Below are 21643 nucleotides of genomic sequence, written 5' to 3' on the forward strand. Positions count from 1 at the left end.
ACACATAGCTTGCTACCATATGTTGGCTATTGTACATAATGCTGCAATAAATATGGGGCTGTATATATCTTTTCAAATGGGTGTGGTTTTGTTTTTTTTTTTTTATAAATACCCAACAGTATTATTACTGGATCACATGGTTTATTTCCATTTTTAATTTTTCGAGAAACTACTATTTTTCACAGTGGCTGTATCAATTTGCATTCCCACTGACAGTGAATTAAGCTGGAGGTATCATAATCCCAGAATTCAAGATACACTACAAAGCTGTAGTAATCAAAACAGTATGATACTAGCACAAGAACAGACACATAGATCAATGAATAGAACAGAGAGTCAAGAAATAAACCTATGCTTATATAGTCAATCTATGATAAAAGAGGCAATAATACACAATGGTTAAAAGATAGTCTCTTCAACAAATGGTCCTTGGAAAACTAATTTGCATGTCATCCTTGTCCAGGAGCCATGCTCATTTTCTCTCTATCATTCCAATTTTAGTATATGTGCTGCCAATGCAAGTGTTGGGAAAACTAAATGGCTACATGCAAAAGAATGAAACTGGACCATATTTTTATACTACACACAAAAATAAACTCAAAATGGGTTAAAGACCTAAATGTGAGATCTGAAATCAAAACTCCTGGAAGATAACATTAGCAGTAATTTAATTTCTTTGAAATTAGCTATAGAAATGTTTTTCTAGATAAGTCTCTTCAAGCAAGGAAAATAAAAGCAAAATTAAGCTATTGGGACTACACCCAATACCCCTTATATAAGAGGGCCTGGGTGGCTCAGTCCATTAAGCATCTAAATCTTGGTTTTTTCAGCTTAAGTCATGATCTCAAGGGTCATGGGATCCAGCCAGGGTGGGGCTCTGCACTCAGCAGAGTTTGCTTAAAATTCTCTCCCTCTGCCCTTCCCTCTCACTCACACTCATGCTCCCTCTCTTTAAAATAAATAAATAAGTCTTTTTTTTTTAAGATTTTATTTATTTGAGAGAGAAACAGAGAGCACAATCAGGGCAGGGTAGAGGGAGAAACAGACTCCCTATTGAGACGGAAGATTGATGATGTTGGGCTCAATCTCAGGATCCTGAGATTATGACCTGAGCTGAAGGCAGAAACTAATGGACTGAGCCACTTGTATCATCCATAAATAAATAAAACTTAAAAAAAAAAAAAAAAGCTGGGCACCTGGTTGGCTTAGTTGGTTAAGCAACTGCCTCTACCTCAGGTCATGATCCTGGAGTCCTGGGATTAAGTCCTGCACTGGGCTCCCTAATCGGTGGGGACACAGCTTCTCCCTCTGACTCTCTCCCCTCTCATGTTCAATCTCTTTCTCTCAAAACAATAAATAAAATCTTAAAAAAAAAAACAAAACTTTTGTACCATGGAGAAAACCATTAACAAAACAAAAAGGGACCTATTGAATGGGAGAAGATATTTACTAATGGTATATCCAATAAGGGGTTAGTATCCAAAATATCTTAAGAACTGATACAACACCAAAAAACCCAAATAATCCAATTAAAATATGGATGGGAGACCTGAATAGATATTTTCCCAAAGACACACAGATGAAACACACACATGAAAAGATGCTCAACATCACTCATAATCATGGAAATGCATGTCAAAACCACAATGAGATGTCACCTTACACCTGTCAGAATGGTTAACATCAAGAAATAACACAAGAAATAACATAAGAAATAACAATTGTTGGTGAGGATGTAGAAAAAAACATTTTCTCTTTCTTAAAAATTTTACTTTCTTTATTTTTTATTTTTTTTAAGAATTTTTATTTATTTATTTGACACAGAAAGCACAAGCTGGTGGAGTAGCAGGTAGGGGGAAAGAGAGAGGGAGAGCATGTTCCCCAGTGAGCAAGGAGGCAGACGTGGGGCTCTATCCCAGGACCCTGGGATCATGACCTGAACTGAAGGCAATCGCTTAACCAACTGAGCCACCCAGACGCCCCTATTTCATTTTTTTAAAAGATTTTATTTATTTATTCATGAAACAGAGAGAGAGAGAGGCAGACGCAGAGGGAGAAGCAGGCTTCCCATGGAACAGGGAGCCCAATGCAGACTCTGATCCTAGAACTCTGGGATCATGACCAGAGCTAAAGGCAGTTGCTTAACTAATTCAGCCACCCAGGCACCCTTTTCTTATGAATTTTAGAATCATTTCTTTAAAAATAAGTAAATTCTGATGAAGGATTGGAGTAACACTGTTTTGGAGGGGAGGGGGGTAGGGGGTTGGGTGAGCCTGGTGGTGGGTATTATAGAGGGTATGTACTGCATGGAGCACTGGGTGTGGTGCATAAACAATGAATTTTGGAACACTGAAAAGAAATAGAATAAAATAAAATAATAAAATTTCACTCTATTTAAAAGTTTAAAACAAAACAAAACACTGTATTTATGAATCAATTTGAATAAATTCAATGTTCTTTCTATTACCATTAGGCAGACTTGACTTTCAGGCTCAATATTTATTAGGCAAATTGAGTTTTTATCATTTAAAAATAAACAAAGAAGTAAATCTATACTAACTAATTTACTCAGGTGTTTTCTATGGTACTTAGCTAAAAATAAACAAAGAGGCTATATGGTAAAAATGATGCTTTAGCTCTTTTCATATTATCAACTTTGTTTCCTCGTCATCAAAAGAAAATTATGAATAATCCAAATGAATAAGGATTATTTCTGTAATCTCAGAACATTTTCTATATAATTACCTATTTATAAAATCATGATTGGCTAATTTATGATTATTTTATATTGGCCATTTGTCATTACCAAAACTGAATAGCAGAGGCCAATGATTAGTGATATTGATAAATATATTGTTAAACTCCAGCATAGAACATTTGAAAATTCAAGTTGTTTCACAAATTCCATACCTTCCTCAAAATTCTAGAATTAAATAACAACTTTAGCTCTAGGTGATAATAAACACTTAATTTGGGACCATTATTAGTGTGAATAATTCATTTATTCATTATTTGCTCATTCACTCATTCAACATATTTTAATTTTAGAAAACACTGAATGCTTTGAACTGTGCTACAAGTTAGGTACAAAATAATAGTAAGAAACACCTTCATTCAAGAATGAGGAAAATAAATGCAAGAATAATGGCAATGTAATACTCACTTTCCCTTCATCTCTTGGGCTATCACTTAAATGTACAACTGGACCTGGATGAGTCTTCGTGGATCTGTTAAATCAATTCAAAATAGTAATTAAGAAATAAAAATTAAAACACCTTACCACTATAGACTGGAACAAAGAAATTACACTGGAGCACACTCCCAATATTTTGAGGTTTAAACTTAGATTCATTTGAATTTTGGTTGTTTTTCTTTAAGACTGTTTTTCATTCTCTTATTAACTCTATTAAAGCAGGTATAATTTTTTAAAATCAGGTTTAAGAACATATATCCACATAACAACAGGATTCTTCATTTCTATAACATAAAAATTATATACTTAAAGAGACAATATTAATAATGAAAGTGATGTTTTAGAACTTTCCATGTTATCAACTTTGTTTCTTCATTATCAAAGAAAAATTATTAATAGTCAAGATGAATTATGTCTTTTCATCAAATTATGAATTTATGAATTGGTATTTATGTTTGTTGCCAACTCTAAGCCTCTGAAAATTCGAAACTCATCTTTTTTTTAATTTTTTATTTATTTTTTGTTTTTTTATAAACATATAATGTATTTTTATCCCCAGGGGGACAGGTCTGTGAATTGCCAGGTTTACACACTTCACAGCACTCACCATAGCACATACCCTCCCCAATGTCCATAACCCCCTCTCCCCACCCCTCCCCCCCAGCAACCCTCAGTTTGTTTTGTGAGATTAAGAGTCACTTATGGTTTGTCTCCCTCCCAATCCCATCTTGTTTCATTTATTCTTCTCCTACCCCCTAACCCTCCTAAAACTGATCTTATACAAAGAAATCTTACATGGCCACAAGGCTAATGCTATTAGCCTGTTTCATTCAAATTGCAAAGTACATAACTGATTTGTAACTTTCTTTGATATAAAACCTCTGATTTTGCTCCTAAGAAAAGTACAATAGCTCCTTTGATTTACAAAGAAACTCTCTCTAGTGATGGCCAGTATACAGAAAACTGACAAACTGGGGAATCCTAGTTTGCTGGTTATGTCTCATTTATGTGTTAATCAATAACAGGGTAATCAATAACAGATAACTGTGTGTCTAAGTGTATTTTGTTAAAAGGACCTGTGCTCTGTAAATCTGACTTTAAATTTATTCTACTCCAGTGCTCGCTTCGGCAGGACATATACTAAATTTATTCTACTCTGATATCTGCCGTGTTTCTTTTATATTTCCTACTTTAATATATCATTGTTGAGTATTATGCCATGTTAAATACAATATGACCTGATATGACCATTTATTTATTATATTCATTTTTCCACATCCTTTCTTCAACAGCCTAATTATGCCAGATTAACCGTATTATGATTATATTGACATAGTTATAATTTATTTCTTTTTAACTATAATTTATTTCTTATGCATATATGAACACCATCAAAGATTCTTCATAAAATAGTAAAGATGAATAAATTTTAAAACTTTTTGGGAACAGATAAAAGTCACAAATTAAATAACTACAGGTTTCCCAGATACTAACTCCCCACAGAGGCCCAGAAGAATAAATACAGACTTATTAGAATATTTTCTTAATGGTTTTATCCTGAATTTTCTTATCTAAAAATGCAGATAGTAGTACTGATCCTACTGAGTAATTATAAGGATTAGAATATTTATATATAGCACCTAATATAATGTCAAAATATAGTAAGTACTCAATAATAGTATGTATTATGACTGCTGTAAATCACTGGAATAATTGGAAACTAGTATTATCTGCATTATAAATGCCACGTTTTATTAGAGTAAAGTGCCTCTCATAAGGAACAGTGTCCTTCAATTATCCCTTGGAAACTAATAATATCCAAAAAACTACAAACTCCTGTTTCTTGGTATGACTGGAACAACAAATACCAAAGTGTACTCCATGATAAACTAATGAATATATAAGGTATTTCACATAAAGAGTGTTACATATCAAAAAGTTTGAGAAACCCTAAATTAAACATAGTTTTTTTTCTTCTACAAAGCTTCTTAGAGCCATAATATGCAGTGAATACTCACTGAAACATACTTTGAGAAACACTAGTTAGACCAAATGCAAAACTTTTCCATTTAGACTCTCACAGGTTGTAAAACACTCAAGTTCAGAAAATAATTTAGCATTAAACTTCAGTTATCTGTATTGACTTTTTCAGACTAGTGAAGATATATTATTTGTTGTTAAAAAGAAATTCCAAACTTACAAGACACTAATAGTCAACAGAAAAAAATCTCATATTATTTTGCTGCCTAAATGTAATGACTACTAACATTTTGATACATTTTTTTCTGACTTTTCCCCTGACATTATACTTCTAAAAACCATCAAGCATTCCTTGAAAGACTTATGGCCATTAAAAATTGACTTAAAAAATAAAAAAAAATTTGGTGTATCTGGATTCTGTAAATTCTACAACAGTCACTTTAGATAGACTGATCAATGAACTTAAACTCATATGATATCCATCTAAATAATGCCCAATAATTCTTCTAGGTATCCCTCTTTATCTCTATTCTTCTCATTTACCATAACAGCTTCTTAATAGTTTCTTTTATGGGCCTTCTTTGTCTTCCTTTATGTTAAATATTGATATTACTTTGTACTCTATCCTAGTCTGTCATCTATTCCCATATCATATGTGGTCACGAATTCAAGAGCACACAGGAGCCAGGCAGGTATTGCAAATGAAACAAATATGCTGAATGAGAGCTGTAGCAAACTGGATAGCATATTATCCAACTACAAAAGGAAAGTTGTTACTCAGTTCCAGGTGGTTACTGACTGCCATGCAATAAGGAACTAGAATTGTCTCATTAGGAATTTTCATGAAAATCTGGAAATCCAAATTTTTATTGCTCTCAAATATTAGAACTCAGAACATATTTAAATACTCTGATAGCCAAATAAAACATATATGTGAGTGAGAATTGGTTGACTGCTAGTTTGCTACTTTTTTCCATGCACTCTTCATGCACAATCTCCTATTTCAATGACCATAAATTCTATCTCATTACCTTCAGATCCATATTTCCCACTCCCTACCACTTTCCCATACCAATTCCATTTGAATGTCTTATAAACACATACAACTCAACCTACCTAAAACTGAACTCACTGATTTTTTTTTTCCCAACTTAGTCAATCTCCTGCTTTCTTTCACTAAATGACACCCTTATCCACACAGTTGCTCAAGCCTACACCTGGGGGTCTCTCTTAATTCTCCTCTATTGTTATATCTTCCCATAATACCCAAGTCTTACCTCTTCTGTCTTCTATGTATTTAATTATGTCAGCTTATCTCCAATCCTAAATCAATGATAATGTTTACCAAGAATATAGTCTTTTCTCTCTTTAATCATTTCTCTATACCTGCCTTCAGAGTAGTCTTCCTAAATGCAAATTTGATCAAGTCAATTCTCTGCTTAAACCCCTTCAAAATCCAGCTCCTGGCCTTTTTAAGTCCAAACTTCTCAAACTGGCCTACAAGGCCTTTCATATTTATACCCTGATTACCTCTCTTCATCATTTACCTTTTATCATACTCTCTCCCAGTTATTCCAACCAACTAAACTACCTAAAATTCCTATGCATGGAACAAAAACTCTCACACTCCATCCTTTAAATCTTCTATCCCCTCTTCCTAAAATACCCCTAACTCTGTCTCTCAAGTCTTCACTCAACTAACTAAAATTCTCACCCTTTGGATCTCAATATAGATATAATTTCCTTTACAGATATTTCTTTGAGACCACATGTTAGGTGTCCTTCTTATAGCATTGCCACATTTTATTTCCAATATATTGTAATTGCCTTTTTAATTAATCTCATTAGACTGAAAGCCCCTAGAGGACAGTAACTATGTCTTCCCAGTTCATGGTTGTTTCTAGTATCTAGCATACCATAGTGCACAATAAATACATTTCAGTGATTGTTAGTAAAACGATACATTTCAGTGATTGTTAGTAAAACGATAAGCCTTATACTTATGATTAATCAATTTCATGCTCAAACATTAATCATATGTGGAAAACAAGGTTGCATTTTTTAAAAAGCTAGGGCTGCCCTGCAGAAACATCTACTTCTACACTATAACCTGGAATATATTTTCCCATAGAAAAAAATTTTTAATGTTCGTTCAGTTCTATACTACTACTTTATGAGATGTTCTACAAACATCAATGTTTCTATGGAAAATGTGTTCCAGTTTCCACACAATCAAAATATACATTTTGGGAACACTATTTATAATTATGAGAACTGTCTAAAATTAGTATCAGGACACTTCACTAATAATAGAAACAAACTGAAAAATAACATTGAATAAAAAGTATTTCAAGAAAGAACTTAAATTGAAAGAATTTCACATATCTCTTAAAGACAATTCTGCATTTGCCATACTTAGAAAATGTATTGTTGAAATATGTGTGTAAAATTCTGTTTATGAAATGACTCTTAAATAAATATTTTATTATTGTCCCATACACCTGGCACATATTAATAGAAAGTGGCATGCATTTTCTAATGTATCTCAATAGGTAGAGAGCTATTAAAAGACAGTTCTAGAAGACTGGCAGTTGGAATTTTAAATTATGTAGATCACAATGGATCTATAATTCCATGGAACACACTTTGGGAAAACTGGTCTAAGTAAACCAAAATATATGAATATGGAAACAAAATAGCAAAAGTGGTGAAATACTATAATAATCTACTACTACTATAATAATCTATTTAGATTATGAACTTCATAATTAGCAGCATTCAACTGAACACAAATAATACATATATTACTATTTGTACTAATATTAAATTTGTATAAAAGTTCTATAATTCAATCTCTCAACTTTATTTACATTTTTATCAATATCCTGAGAAAATTATGAAAGCAAACATTAAGTTCAGCCCTATTTATAACTTTTATAGCACTCAGATTATAGTGGGTAAACCTTTCCCAAATAGCTAAAAAATTAAATAATTTTTTAGAAGGCATAATTCTAAATAGTCTATAGAATAAATGTTTTTTAAAATACACATGTAGAACACTAAAGCATATCAGTAAAATAGTGCATATTAATTATAATTATAAATGAAAGCTCTAAGTCAATATTAGTGTGTAACTACCATACTAAGTCTTCAATAATGTCATCAGTTATTTAGTTGCCATGCTGTACAAAGCACCAAAATAAGCCAAGTATAAAGAAAAAGAAAGGAGCAATGAACAAAGATCTTGCCTTGGGGCAGTTCTTAATCTAATCAGGGAGGAAGAATTATCATTAACAAAAGACGCATTATGACATAATACAGAAGGAATATTGTAACAAGAATATAATTAGTAACAACATTTCTTATGTATACAGGCACACTGAAACATTAAAAATAGGGAATAGTAGATTTATTATAAAAACCAGATTCGAGCCTCATTTAAATAGGCTGCTTTAATCAGAGTTCTGGAGAATAATTATGTAACTCAGAATATATATTTATATATATATATTTCATATATACATGTGTAAAAATGTCATATATATGGAAATGAGCCAGTCTCAAGTTAAACATATTATAAATTAAGAACCTAATATGCACAGAGTATAAACATTTATTAAAGAAAATTTGTTTTTAAGATTAACACAGTGACCAGGAGAATTAATTGAATACATACAAAAAGATGGCTTGGAATTCCATTACTTTTTACATGTGCATAAACTTAAGTATCAGCACCAAAGTCAAAGTGGTAATTACCACTAACCACATATCCAAATAGCTATATATGTCACAACATAAAAAATATTGATAAATTGGTTCTTAGAACCCTGAACAATACATTAGTGAGACAAGTGAAGAATGAGCTACCAGCAATAAAAAAATATATGAACTGATCATGATTATTTTTATATAAAACTAAATATAATCACAATCTACTTGTCATTCCCATTGGAAGTGGCTATACTAAGAACGACTATAAAAAAATGAGATGATTTCCATGCATAACTTTTAGAATAAGCCCAAGTATTTTATCATCAAATTTACATACATAACTCCTAATTATTCAGACACCCTTAAATATTCAGAAAGTCTAAAATTAGAATGTTAATACTACAATATTTTTAACCCACTGAGCCACCCAGGCGCCCCTATACTACAATATTTTTAAGTCTTTAAAATTCTTTACAGTTTTAAATTTTAGCTGAATTTTTCACTCAAATTAATCATAAATTAGTTATAAATGTTTCAAATAACTCTGTAATTTGACATGCTTTACAAACCATATGAAATATTCAAGCCAAATAAAGTGGTATTCAAGTTCAAACTTACAGCTCAATTGCCTTGTTCCACATGATAACATATCCAGAAAGAATGAAAGATTCAATATTTACAATATGTGTATTTCCTCTTTCTGTTCCAACATAGAGCCATTTACTCTGGAAAGGTAGATGACAGTAAGTAATTCTGAAAGAAAGAAAATTATAATTAAAATATCTAAATTTTATGTTTGGTCAGCATTTTATTTTCCTTATACTTATTAGGTAGTGATAGCTACATGTTTGGTCAGCATTTTATTTTCCTTATACTTATTAGGTAGTGATAGCTACATGAATAATAAAATTTACTATACACTCAAGTAGCATTTAGTTATTAGTAGAGGGTAGAGCATAAATAAGAGTATACCATTAAAAACAATAATGGTAAAAATAACCACTATTAAATAAGTGTCTACCATGGGCATTAACATATATTATTTCTAATTCTCTTCAGAATTAGAGCACTCCAAGACAAATATATAATTCTATTTTGTGAAGAGGAAACTGAGGTCAAGAACTTTTATTTTAGTTTCATTGGACTGGCAGCTATTAAGTAGAAAAACCAGGATATAAATCCATTCCTGTTTGGTTACAAAATTAGCAAATTTCTACACTGGTGGTTTTTCTTTAGTAATATTCACTTCAAATAGAAATTAGGTACATCTAAAACATACATTTCAGAGATAATCAGAGAATTTATAGCTTTCTTTCATAAGATCACAAATTATTTACTTTTTATGCAGATGCTTGGCATCTTAATAGTATAAAGTAAGCTTACAAGATCAGAGATCAACTCTACTATTCCTTTATTGTTTTGTACTACCTTTATCTGCACAATGGGCCTTCCGACTAATTCTAGGAAATTATTCTATAGCCAAAGAAACCATGATTCCTATAAATAAAATCTGGGAATTTACCAGAATCTTCTATTCACTGCATATCACTCTAGTTTTGCCTACCCCCACTCATTAATCACTCATAAAAAAGGGGGAGATAAGTTCAGTTATCCCTTGCCAAAACCTGTTACTGAATAACAATATTTCCTAGAATTTATTCAGAAAAAGAGCTGGTACATTGTTAAAAGAAGAGGACAGAATTCTGATGCCAGGCAGACATTCCAATATGGAATGTTAATGGACCAAAAAGGAATCTAAATGGTAAATTCACAACAAAATTCCACCTTCACCTTGTACCTCTTTTTATATAAAAGTGAACATCCAGTGTGTCGAATTTATATTCTCACTCTGGTTCACTGAATTATTCAACAGAAACCAAACTTCATCTATTCAAAAGTATTCTGCTGAAAGCCCCTTGCACATTACAACCAAAAAACTAGAAACCCTGCTATTAAGTATGCACTTATGGTTAATTGAAGATCTAATTAATGTGTAACCTATATGGTATTGAACAATTCTGATTAAAACCCAAAGTCTAGAATCGCTGTTGTCAAGGGATATTTAATAACTTCCCACAGAAAGTAACTTGATGGTCATGTTTTTAAGGCCATGAAGCATCTATTTTCAGTTCAGTGTAAGTAGAAAAAGGAAACTCATTTTAAAGAGGATTTAAGATTACCTTTTCTGAATCACAAGGAGAGTAGAGAAAAACACTAATCTAATAAAGGTAGACAAAAATTTAGGAGGTTCAGGTAGAAAAAGAGCAAACTTCAATATGACATAGTCATTTTCAAGGTTAAGAAGAAAAGGCTGGGGGCGCCTGGGTGGCTCAGTGAGTTAAAGCCTCTGCCTTCGGCTCAGGTCATGATCCCAGGGTCCTGGGATCGAGCCCCGCATCGGGCTCTCTGCTCGGCGGGGAGCCTGCTTCCTCCTCTCTCTCTGCCTGCCTCTCTGCCTACTTGTGATCTCTGTCTGTCAAATAAATAAATTTAAAAAAAATCTTAAAAAAAAAAAAAGAAGAAAAGGCTGATATCTAGGATCTATAAAGAACTCCCCAAACTCAACACACACAAAACAGATAATCATGTCAAAAAATGGGCAGAAGACATGGACAGACACTTCTCCAATGAAGACATACAAATGGCTGTCAGACACATGAAAAAATGTTCATCACTAGCCATCAGGGAGATTCAAATCAAAACCACAGTGAGATACCACCTTACACCAGTTAGAATGGTCAAAATTAACAAGACAGTAAACAACGTGTGTTGGAGAGGATGTGGAGAAAGGGGAAACCTCTTACACTGTTGGTGGGAATGCAAGTTGGTACAGCCACTTTGGAAAACAGTGTGGAGATTCCTTAAGAAATTAAAAATAGAGCTTCCCTATGACCCTGCAATTGCACTACTGGGTATTTACCCCAAAGATACAGATGTAGTGAAAAGAAGGGCCATCTGTAGCCCAAAGTTCACAGCAGCAATGGCCATGGTTGCCAAACTGTGGAGAGAACCAAGATGCCCTTCAATGGACAAATGGATGAGGAAGATGTGGTCCATATACACGATGGAGTATTATGCCTCCACCAGAAAGGATGAATACCCAACTTTTGTAGCAACATGGACGGGACTGGAAGAGATTATGCTGAGTGAAATAAGTCAAGCAGAGAGAGTCAATTATCATATGGTTTCACTTATTTGTGGAGCATAAGAAATAACATGGAGGACATGGGGAGATGGAAAGGAGAAGGGAGTTGGGGGAAATTGGAGGGGGAGACAAACCATGAGAGACTATGGACTCTGAAAAACAATCTGAGGTTTTTGAAGAGGCGGGGGGGGTGGGAGGTTGGGTGAGCCTGGTAGTGGGTATTATGGAGGGCACGTATTGCATGGACCACTGGGTGTGGTGCATAAACAATGAATTCTGGTACACTGAAAAGAAATTAAAAAAATAAAAAATTAATTTAAGGAAAAAAAAAAAAAGAAAAGTCTAAAAACTTCTAGGTTTCCCTAATGAGACCTGAAGTAAGAGGCAGAATTCCAATAAAGACAATCTTTACAGTATAAGAACAGTAGAATACATGAAAAAGATCCAATTATGATTAGTATTCCTTGAACAAATACTGTGAAATTCTCCCTCATTCTTTTTGACAAGAAATTAGACCCTTGATAACAAAAGGGTTTCATCTTATGTTCAATGTTCAACAGATAGGTAGTGGTTAAAACAACTAATGAAGACCCCAGACTTTATTTGAACCCAATACCAATAAAAAAGAGTAAAGAGATTTTTTTAAGATGCTTGACATGGGAGAGGGAGAAGCCAAGATTATACTTATGTTATATATTCTATAACCCTAATAAGTAATCAATACTTTATTAAATTTAATTTATTGTATTTAATAGCTATACTTTTATTTGTAATGCATTTCCACCACCATCACCTGCAAACTGAAGAATTTTCTGTTATATAGGAACACTGGAAAAATAATATTTTTCCTATGTCTATATTCACTATCATTCTCTATAGTAAATCATTTAAGACATCGTTAGTGCTCTTTCCATTTATCCATTAATCCAAACTTCACCAAATAATTCATTATAAAAAGCACTGTCTTGATTACAACACATTACTCTTTTCTACTCATAAAAAATGTCATGCAATAGGAGAAATAAGACAAGTAGACAAATAAGAAAAATAAAAGTAAAGTGTGTGAATTGGTATAAAGAATTGAAAGAAAGAAAAGATTAATTCCAGGAAGGGAAATCAAGGAAAGCTAATGTAGAAAACTTTATTTAAAATGGGCCATTACATTAAAGATCATGTAATTCTATAATTTGAAATATGTGTTACATATATTACATAAGCATATGAAATAAACAAAATCAATGTTTTCAAACTTGAAGAATGTACAGACCTTTAAAATTTTTTTGCTTATCCTCACTTTTGACTGACTTTTACAAATTCTTCAACTCGTTTATAAAAATGGCTTATATATACATAAAACAAAAAATACAAAATAAATACAAATGAAACTACAACTAGAATTCAAATTAATGACATTAGAGTATATGACAGATGGATTCTTTTAAAGAAGTAACTAATCTCATGATATGTTTCTAACTGCACAGATTCTACTGAATTTGGTATATCTATATTTATTCTACCCTTTCCTTTTACCACTTGTCTCTACTTGAACAGTTCTGAATTCTATTCCATAGTACACCATCACATAATTTTATAATCCTATGGCATGAACACATAATACATGTGCATAGTCGACTTCTATGATTTTATTAATCCACAAAAATTAAAATGACACTATTTGGTGCCAACATAATCATCAATGTAAATTTAACTTTACATATTGGACCTGTGTGACAGTATTTTTGAATGAAGTGGTTTGTTCAAACCATTCAGAATCTTTCCATTAGTGTGATTATAAAAATAAAAATATTACAGTCAGAAACTACTATGGAAAATTTATAATTCCAAGACCATGCCTATGGTTCCTAATTTGAGAAACACTGTCAACACAAGTCAAAATTTACCCTAAAGATACAAACGTAGTGATCCGAAGGGGCACGTGCTCCCGAATGTTTATAGCAGCAATGTCTACAATAGCCAAACTATGGAAAGATGTCCATCAACAGATGAATGGATAAAGAAGATGTGGTATATATACACAATGGAATACTATGAAGCCATCAAAAGAAATGAAATCTTGCCATTTGCGACAACGTGGATGGAACTAGAGGGTATCATGCTTAGCGAAATAAGTCAATTGGAGAAAGACAATTATCATATGATCTCCCTGATATGAGGATGTGGAGATGCAACATGGGGGGTTAGGGGGATAGGAGAAGAATAAATGAAACAAGATGGGATTGGGAGGGAGACAAACCATAAGTGACCCTTAATCTCACAAAACAAACTGGGGGTTGCTGGGAGGAGGTGGGGTGGGAGAGGGGATGGGGGGTTATGGACATTGGGGAGGGTATGTGCTATCGTGAGTGCTGTGAAGTGTGTAAACCTGGCGATTCACAGACCTGTACCACTGGGGATAAAAATACATTATATGTTTATTAAAAAAAAATAAATAAAACATTGTTGACCAAAAAAAAAAAAAAAAGAAAAAAAAAAAAAGAAAGGAGCTATCAGGTCATGAAAAGACATGAGGCAACTTAAATTAAAAAAAAAAAAAGTAAATGGTTAAAAAAAAAAAGTAAATGGTTTTGGGTGCCTGGGTGGCTCAGTCAGTAAAGTGTCTGCCTTCGACTTGGATCCTGATCTCAGGGTCCTAGGATCTAGTCCAACATCAGGCTCCCTGCTCATTGGGGAATCTGCTCCCTCTGCCTCCTCCCCGCTCTGCTGGTGCTCTGTGTCTGTCTCTGTCTCCCTCAAGTGGAAAAATAAAGTCTTTAAAACATATACAAATGCAGTAAATGGTTTAAAATTATAGAAAATTTGCTGTATGAAATTGAGTGGAGACTTCAAGTTGAAACTTTTTTCCCCTAAGTTTTAACACAGCTCAATTTTAGTCTTATTTTTTTTCTCCAGATTCCAGGTAAAACCTCTACTAGCAGGCATGATGACTCTGGCTCCAGTTCTTTCTATAATGTTTATAATTATACTTTACAACCAGATTACACTCAGAATCAGGTGTATTCTGCATAGTAAAAATATAAATGCCAGGGAGGAAAATTCAGCAGTTCTATAGTAAATCTAGCAATAATGTTTTAAACTCTTTCTGGGTGTTTTTGTTTTTTTTTTTTATATTTATTTTTATTTGTTTATTTACAGCATAACAGTGTTCATTGTTTTGGCATCACACCCAGTGCTCCATGCAGTACGTGCCCTCCCTATTACCCACCACCTGGTTCCTCAACCTCCCACCACCCCCCCACCCCCCTGCCGCCCCTTCGTAACCCTCTGGTTGTTTTCAGAGTCCATAGTCTCTCATGGTTCATCTCCCCTTCCAGTTTCCCTCAACTCCCTCTCCTCTCCATCTCCCCATGTCCTCCATGTTATTTGTTATGCGTGTTTTTTTGATGCACAACCACAATTAAGAACTACTAAATTATGGCAATAATTCTTAATCTTTGGTATAAATAAATATTTCTACATTCCAGGTACACAAATTGTTACTCATGGACTTGGGATAGAATATATGACTGACATTTTAACAAGTAACCTCAGGGGCGCCTGGGTGGCTCAGTGGATTAAGCCCCTGCCTTCGGCTCAGGTCATGATCTCAGCAGGGAGCCTGCTTCCTCCTCTCTCTCTGCCTGCCTCTCTGCCTGCTTTTGATCTCTCTCTCTGTCAAAGAAATAAATAAAATCTTTAAAAAAAAAACAAAAAAAAACAAGTAACCTCAGTACTTGCTATTCAAAGTCCATATACCAGCATGGACATCACTTGGAAGCTTAGTAGGAATTCAGAATCTCAGGCCCTATCCCAGAATCCAACACTGCATTTTAAGAAGAACCAAAAGATTGGTCATAAAAAAATTAAAATTTAGTTAGCACTTATTCACCGATTTTATTACAGATAGCCTATGAACACATTTTATGAGATACTGTTCAGTGGTTGAAAGACTGCTGCTAATTTACAATTCAAGTTTTAGGATAAGAACTTAAATTAGTAAGTTAGTAATAGGGATAAAGCCTTGTAGCTATGTAGTTCCCCCAAACTGAGCTAACGATGGTGATAATAAAAACACACAAGAACCATGGAAAGAAATATCTAGCTACCCTAAGATTCCCTAGCATCTTAATTCAAAGACTGATACTTAGGCGTTTTAGTGGAAAAACTCAAATCATATAAAAGAAAAAATAAAGAATTAAAAATTCTCTAAGAATAAGAATGCTAATTTTAGACAACCTGTACCTAGACAGAATTTAAATATGAGACAAAATTAAAATGATAACTGAAAATTTAGTTGAGTTTCATTCACAGTCTTAATGAACTAACCAAATAGTAAAAAACTTACAATTATTTGAAAAACTATAAAACAGAAGTCAGATTTTTAAAAATAAGCCAAATCTTTGCACTTCCATAGGGAATAACATTATGATTTCTGTCAAATCCCAGTCTGAGAAGCATATTCTCATTCTCCTCTAGCAAAAGAAATAACATTTTCTACCTTTATTTAAATTCACAGAGTATTTCAACTTCTGAATGAGAAAACTGAGTTAGTGAATGCCATGTGGGGAACAAGAATGAGGCACTGGTATCCTATACAGTAGAAGTAAAATAAGGAGAAATAATTATACCCTACCCAGCAGTTTTGAAGTGCCTCTCCCTATCTTTGGAGTTAGTAAATGCCAATGGGGAAATGTGAACTACTCAAACTTTTGGTAACAAGATGACATCCGTCCTTCCACTGCCAGAACAATGTCAAAACAACCCACCACAAATAAAAGGTCGAAATAAGACCTACAATGAATGTTACAACATAATATACAAAATATCCAGTTTTAATAAAAACTCACTCATCATACCAAGAATAGGAAATTCTTAATTTGAATGAAAAAATAAAAGGCAAGAGATATCAACACCAAGATGATAAAGATGTTAGAATTCACAGATAATTATTTAAAGGAGTTATCATAAAAATGCAACAAGCAATTATGAATGACAATAAATGAAAAATATCAAAGACTCAGCAAAGAAACAGGAGATAAAAGCCAAATGCAAATTTTACTACTGAAAAACACAACAAAGAAAATTTAAAAATCTATGCATAAGCTCAATAACCAAATGGAGGGGACAGAAAATAAACTCCATAAACTCACAGATAAAACAATGTAAATTATCCAATCTGAACAACAAACAGAAAATAGATATTTCAAAAAAAAAAAAAATCCAGAGACTCAGAAACCTGTGAACCTGTGATACAAAAAAGAAAAGATCTAGCAATCATGTTATCATGGCTCTGGAAGGAAAGGAAAAGAAAATGGGACTGAAAACTAGTTAAAAAAAATCATGTTTAAAACATAATAAACTTGGTAAAAACACACAAACAAACAAACAAAAGATTCAAAAAGCTGAGAAAAACTAAACAGAATAAACCCAGAAATAAAATTAGGACAGATCTCAGCCAACTATGTAAAAAAGAAAAAAAAAATCTTGAAAGCAGCAAAAAAGAAATAACACCTTAACTATAGGGGAAAATATTCTAATGACAGCAGATTTCTCACCAGAAAACCAAAGCCAAAAGGAAGTAAAAACGCTATTCAAGTGCTTAAAGGAAAGAACTACCAACCCTAGAATTCTATACATCCCCCAAAATATCTTTCAGGAATAAAGAAGAAATCATGACATTATTAGGTGAAAAAAAATAGAATTTGTCACTAAAAGACAAACTCTAAAAGAATGGTTAAAAGGAGTTCACTAAACAGAAAAAAAGATCAGAGAGTTTTTAATATCAAGTGTGAATAAAAACTAGCAAGAGAGTAAAAATATGGTTAAATTCAATATATTTCCTCCTTCCTTTGAGTATCCTAAATTATGTTTCATAGCTGAAGTAGAAATTATAGCATAGTCTGATCCAGTTCTAAATACAGAGACAGAAAATTTATTTAAATTGGAGAAGTAAGGTAAAATGAAGAAAGGAAAGATCTTTGTATTTCATTCAAACTGAGAAAATTCAATAACAGTAGTTTGTGATGAATTGTTTATACATAATAAAATATCTACAGCAACCACTCAAGAAGTGAAATGATACAAAAAGATACATTAAAAACTATACATAAATCAAATGGCATTCTAAAATTTAAAAAGGTCAATTAAACCACAGGAAGGCAAAAAAAACCCCACATTTGAATGAAAAAATAAGCAGACAACAAAAAATAGAGAACTTAAGCACTAATGTATCACTAATTACATAAAATGTGAACACCAGTTGGTTGCCTTTTTGTTTTGTTAACTGTTTCCTTTGCTGTGCAGAAGCTTTTGATTTTGATGAAATCCCAAAGGTTCATTTTCGCTTTTGTTTCCTTTGCCTTTGGAGACATATCTTGAAAGAAGTTGCTGTGGCTGATATCAAAGAGGTTACTGCTTATGTTCTCCTCTAGGATTCTGATGGATTCCTGTCTCATTTCGAGTTTATCTTTGTGTACGGTGTAAGAGAATGGTCGAGTTTCATTCTTCTACGATAACCTGGCCAGGTAATCAAGGTCAACTTCCACAGTCATAACTCGTGTTGATCTTATGTATTCTTTTTGTTTGTTTGTTTATTTTGTTTTTTTTCTAAGTTCTTTCCTTTTTTTTTTATTTGTTTATTTTCAGCGTAACAGTGTTCATTGTTTTGGCATCACACCCAGTGCTCCATGCAGTACGTGCCCTCCCTATTACCCATCACCTGGTTCCTCAACCTCCCACCCCCCCGCCCCTTCAAAACCCTCTGGTTGTTTTTCAGAGTCCACAGTCTCTCATGGTTCATTTCCCCTTCCAGTTTCCCTCAACTACCTCTCCTCTCCATCTCCCCATGTCCTCCGTGTTCTTTGTTATGCTCCACAAATAAGTGAGACCATATGATATTTGACTCTCTCTGCTTGACTTATTTCGCTCAGCATAATCTCTTCCAGCACAGCAAAGGAAACAGTCAACAAAACAAAAAGGCAATCAACGGAATGGGAGAAGATATTTGCAAATGACAGTACAGACAAAAGGTTGATATCCAGGATCTATAAAGAACTCCTCAAACTCAACACACACAAAACAGATAATCATATCAAAAAATGGGCAGAAGATATGAACAGACACTTTTCCAATGAAGACATATAAATGGCTATCAGACACATGAAAAAATGCTCATCATCACTAGCCATCAGGGAGATTCAAATTAAAACCACATTGAGATACCACCTTACACCAGTTAGAATGGCCAAAATTAGCAAGACAGGAAACAACATGTGTTGGAGAGGATGTGGGGAAAGGGGAGCCCTCTTATACTGTTGGTGGGAATGCAAGTTGGTACAGCCACTTTGGAAAACAGTGCGGAGATTCCTTAAAAAATTAAAAATAGAGCTTCCCTATGACCCTGCAATTGCACTACTGGGTATTTACCCCAAAGATACAGATGTAGTGAAAAGAAGGGCCATCTGTACCCCAATGTTTATTGCAGCAATGGCCACGGTCGCCAAACTGTGGAAAGAACCAAGATGCCCTTCAACAGACGAATGGATAAGGAAGATATGGTCCATATACATGATGGAGTATTATGCTGCCATCAGAAAGGATGAATACCCAACTTTTGTAGCAACATGGACTGAGACTGGAAGAGATTATGCTGAGTGAAATAAATCAAGCAGAGAGAATCAAGAATCATATGGTTTCACTTATTTGTGGAGCATAACAAATGACATGGAGGACATGGGGAGATGGAGAGGAGAATGGAGTTGAGGGAAATTGGAAGGGGAGGTAAACTATGACAGACTATGGACTCTGAAAAAGAACCTGAGGGCTTTGAAGGGGCGGGGGGGTGGGAGGTTGGGGGAACCAGGTGGTGGGTAATAGGGAGGGCACGTATTGCGTGGAGCACTGGGTATTGTGCAAAAACAATAAATACTGTTACGCTGAAAAATAAATAAAATTTTTAAAAATGTGAACACCAATTAAAATACAGGTTGGCAGAGTGAGTTTTAAAAAAACTACCTACTATGTGCTGTGTATGAAAAATTAATTCTAATATATTGACATGGGTGGCCTGAAAGTAATAGGAAGTTCAAAGATATATAATACAAACATTAATCAAAAGGAAGTGGGAATGGCTATACTAATACCAGATAAAAGAAAAACAAAACAAAACTTGGAAGGTGAGAAAATGACCACAACATTTTGTAAAGGTTAAAGATCAATTCACCAAGAAGACATGGCAATCCTAACTGCATGCCCAAACAAGAGCCTGCAAATTAAGTGAAGTAAAAACTGAGAAGAGATAAAAAGAATCCATGATTCTAGTAGATTTCAACACCTGTTCTAGTAAATCAGCAAGGATATAGAACCCAACACAATCACCAGTCAACAAAACTAATTGACATTTATAGAATAATCTGGCAAACAAGAGCAGAACATTCTTGTCATCACAAGACATATAACAAGATACACCACAATGTGGTCTAAAAAATAAACTTCAACAAATTTAAAATAATTAAGTCATATAGAATGTGTCCTCTAAACACAGTGGAATCAAATTAGAAATCAACAAAAGTAAAAGAAACAAAATCTTCAAACACTTGCAATACACTTCTAATTTATAGGTCCTAGAAGTTATCACAAGGGAATTAAAAAAACACAAGAAATGAGAAGTTTTGACAAGGATGTAGAGAAAAAGGAACCCTCATGTACTGTACATGGGACTATAAGCTTCTGCAGCCACTATGGAAAACAATATGGATATTTCTCAAACAATTAAAAACAGAATTATGATATGATTAAGTAATTCTATTTCTAGGTATTCACCTAAAGAAAACAAAAACACTAATTCAAAAAGATATATGCACTCATATTTATTGCAGCATTATTTTTTAATTTAAATTCAATTAGCTAACATATAGTACATTGATTTCAGATGTAGTGTTCAGTAATTCATCAGTTGTATATAACACCCAATGCTCATCACACCATGTGCCTTCCTTAATGCCCTTCACACAGCTGCCCCACTCTCCCACATACTACCCCTTCTGCAACCCTCAGTTTGATTCCCAGAGTCAAGAGTCTCTCATGGTTTGTCTCCCTTTCTGATTTTTTTCCCATTAAGTTTTCCCTCTTTTTGCCTCTGATCTTTGCACTACTTCTTCTGTTTCACAGATGAGTGAAAGCATATGATAATTGTCTTTCTCTGATTAACTTATTCCACTTAGCATAATACCCTCCAGTTCCATCCATGTCAATATAAGTGGTAGTATTCATCCTTTCTGATAGCTGAGTAATAATTTCATTGTATATATAAACCACATCTTCTTTATCCATTCTTCTGTTGAGGGACATCTCGGCATCTTCCACAGTTTGGCTATTGTGGACATTGCTGCTATGAGCGTTGGGGTGCAGGTGCCCCTTCAGATCACTACATCTGTATCTTTGCAGTGATACCCAATAATGCAATTGCTGGGCGATAGGGTAGCCTTATTTTTAACTTCTTGAGGAACCTCCACACTATATTCCAGAGTGGCCCTGTCACCTTACATTCCCACCAACAGTGTAATAGCGTTCCCCTTTTTCCACATCCTTGCCAACATCTGTTGTTCTCTGTCTTGTTA

The 21643-nt window shown here is 33.7% G+C and overlaps 1 protein-coding gene and 1 non-coding gene across 9 annotated transcripts in view; both read right to left on the reverse strand.

Annotated features, from left to right (window-relative positions):
• STXBP5L (syntaxin binding protein 5L) overlaps positions 1-21643 on the reverse strand; it is a 428205-nt gene that overhangs the window by 244261 nt on the left and 162301 nt on the right. For 7 of the 8 annotated variants that reach the window (XM_046003924.1, XM_046003920.1, XM_046003921.1 and 4 more), the window contains exons 6-7: positions 9503-9637; positions 3164-3227 (exon numbers count right to left, since the gene is read on the reverse strand). In XM_046003924.1, coding sequence (XP_045859880.1) covers positions 3164-3227; positions 9503-9637 — 199 coding nt within the window. The remainder of the gene's footprint in view (positions 1-3163; positions 3228-9502; positions 9638-21643) is intronic. The other variant, XM_046003923.1, reaches the window with a different exon arrangement.
• Positions 419-521, reverse strand: LOC123941078. Its single transcript, XR_006818172.1, has one exon. It is a non-coding gene; the product is annotated as a U6 spliceosomal RNA (small nuclear RNA).

The sequence above is a fragment of the Meles meles genome, chromosome 4, assembly GCF_922984935.1.
Source record: "Meles meles chromosome 4, mMelMel3.1 paternal haplotype, whole genome shotgun sequence".
NCBI lineage: Eukaryota > Metazoa > Chordata > Mammalia > Carnivora > Mustelidae > Meles > Meles meles.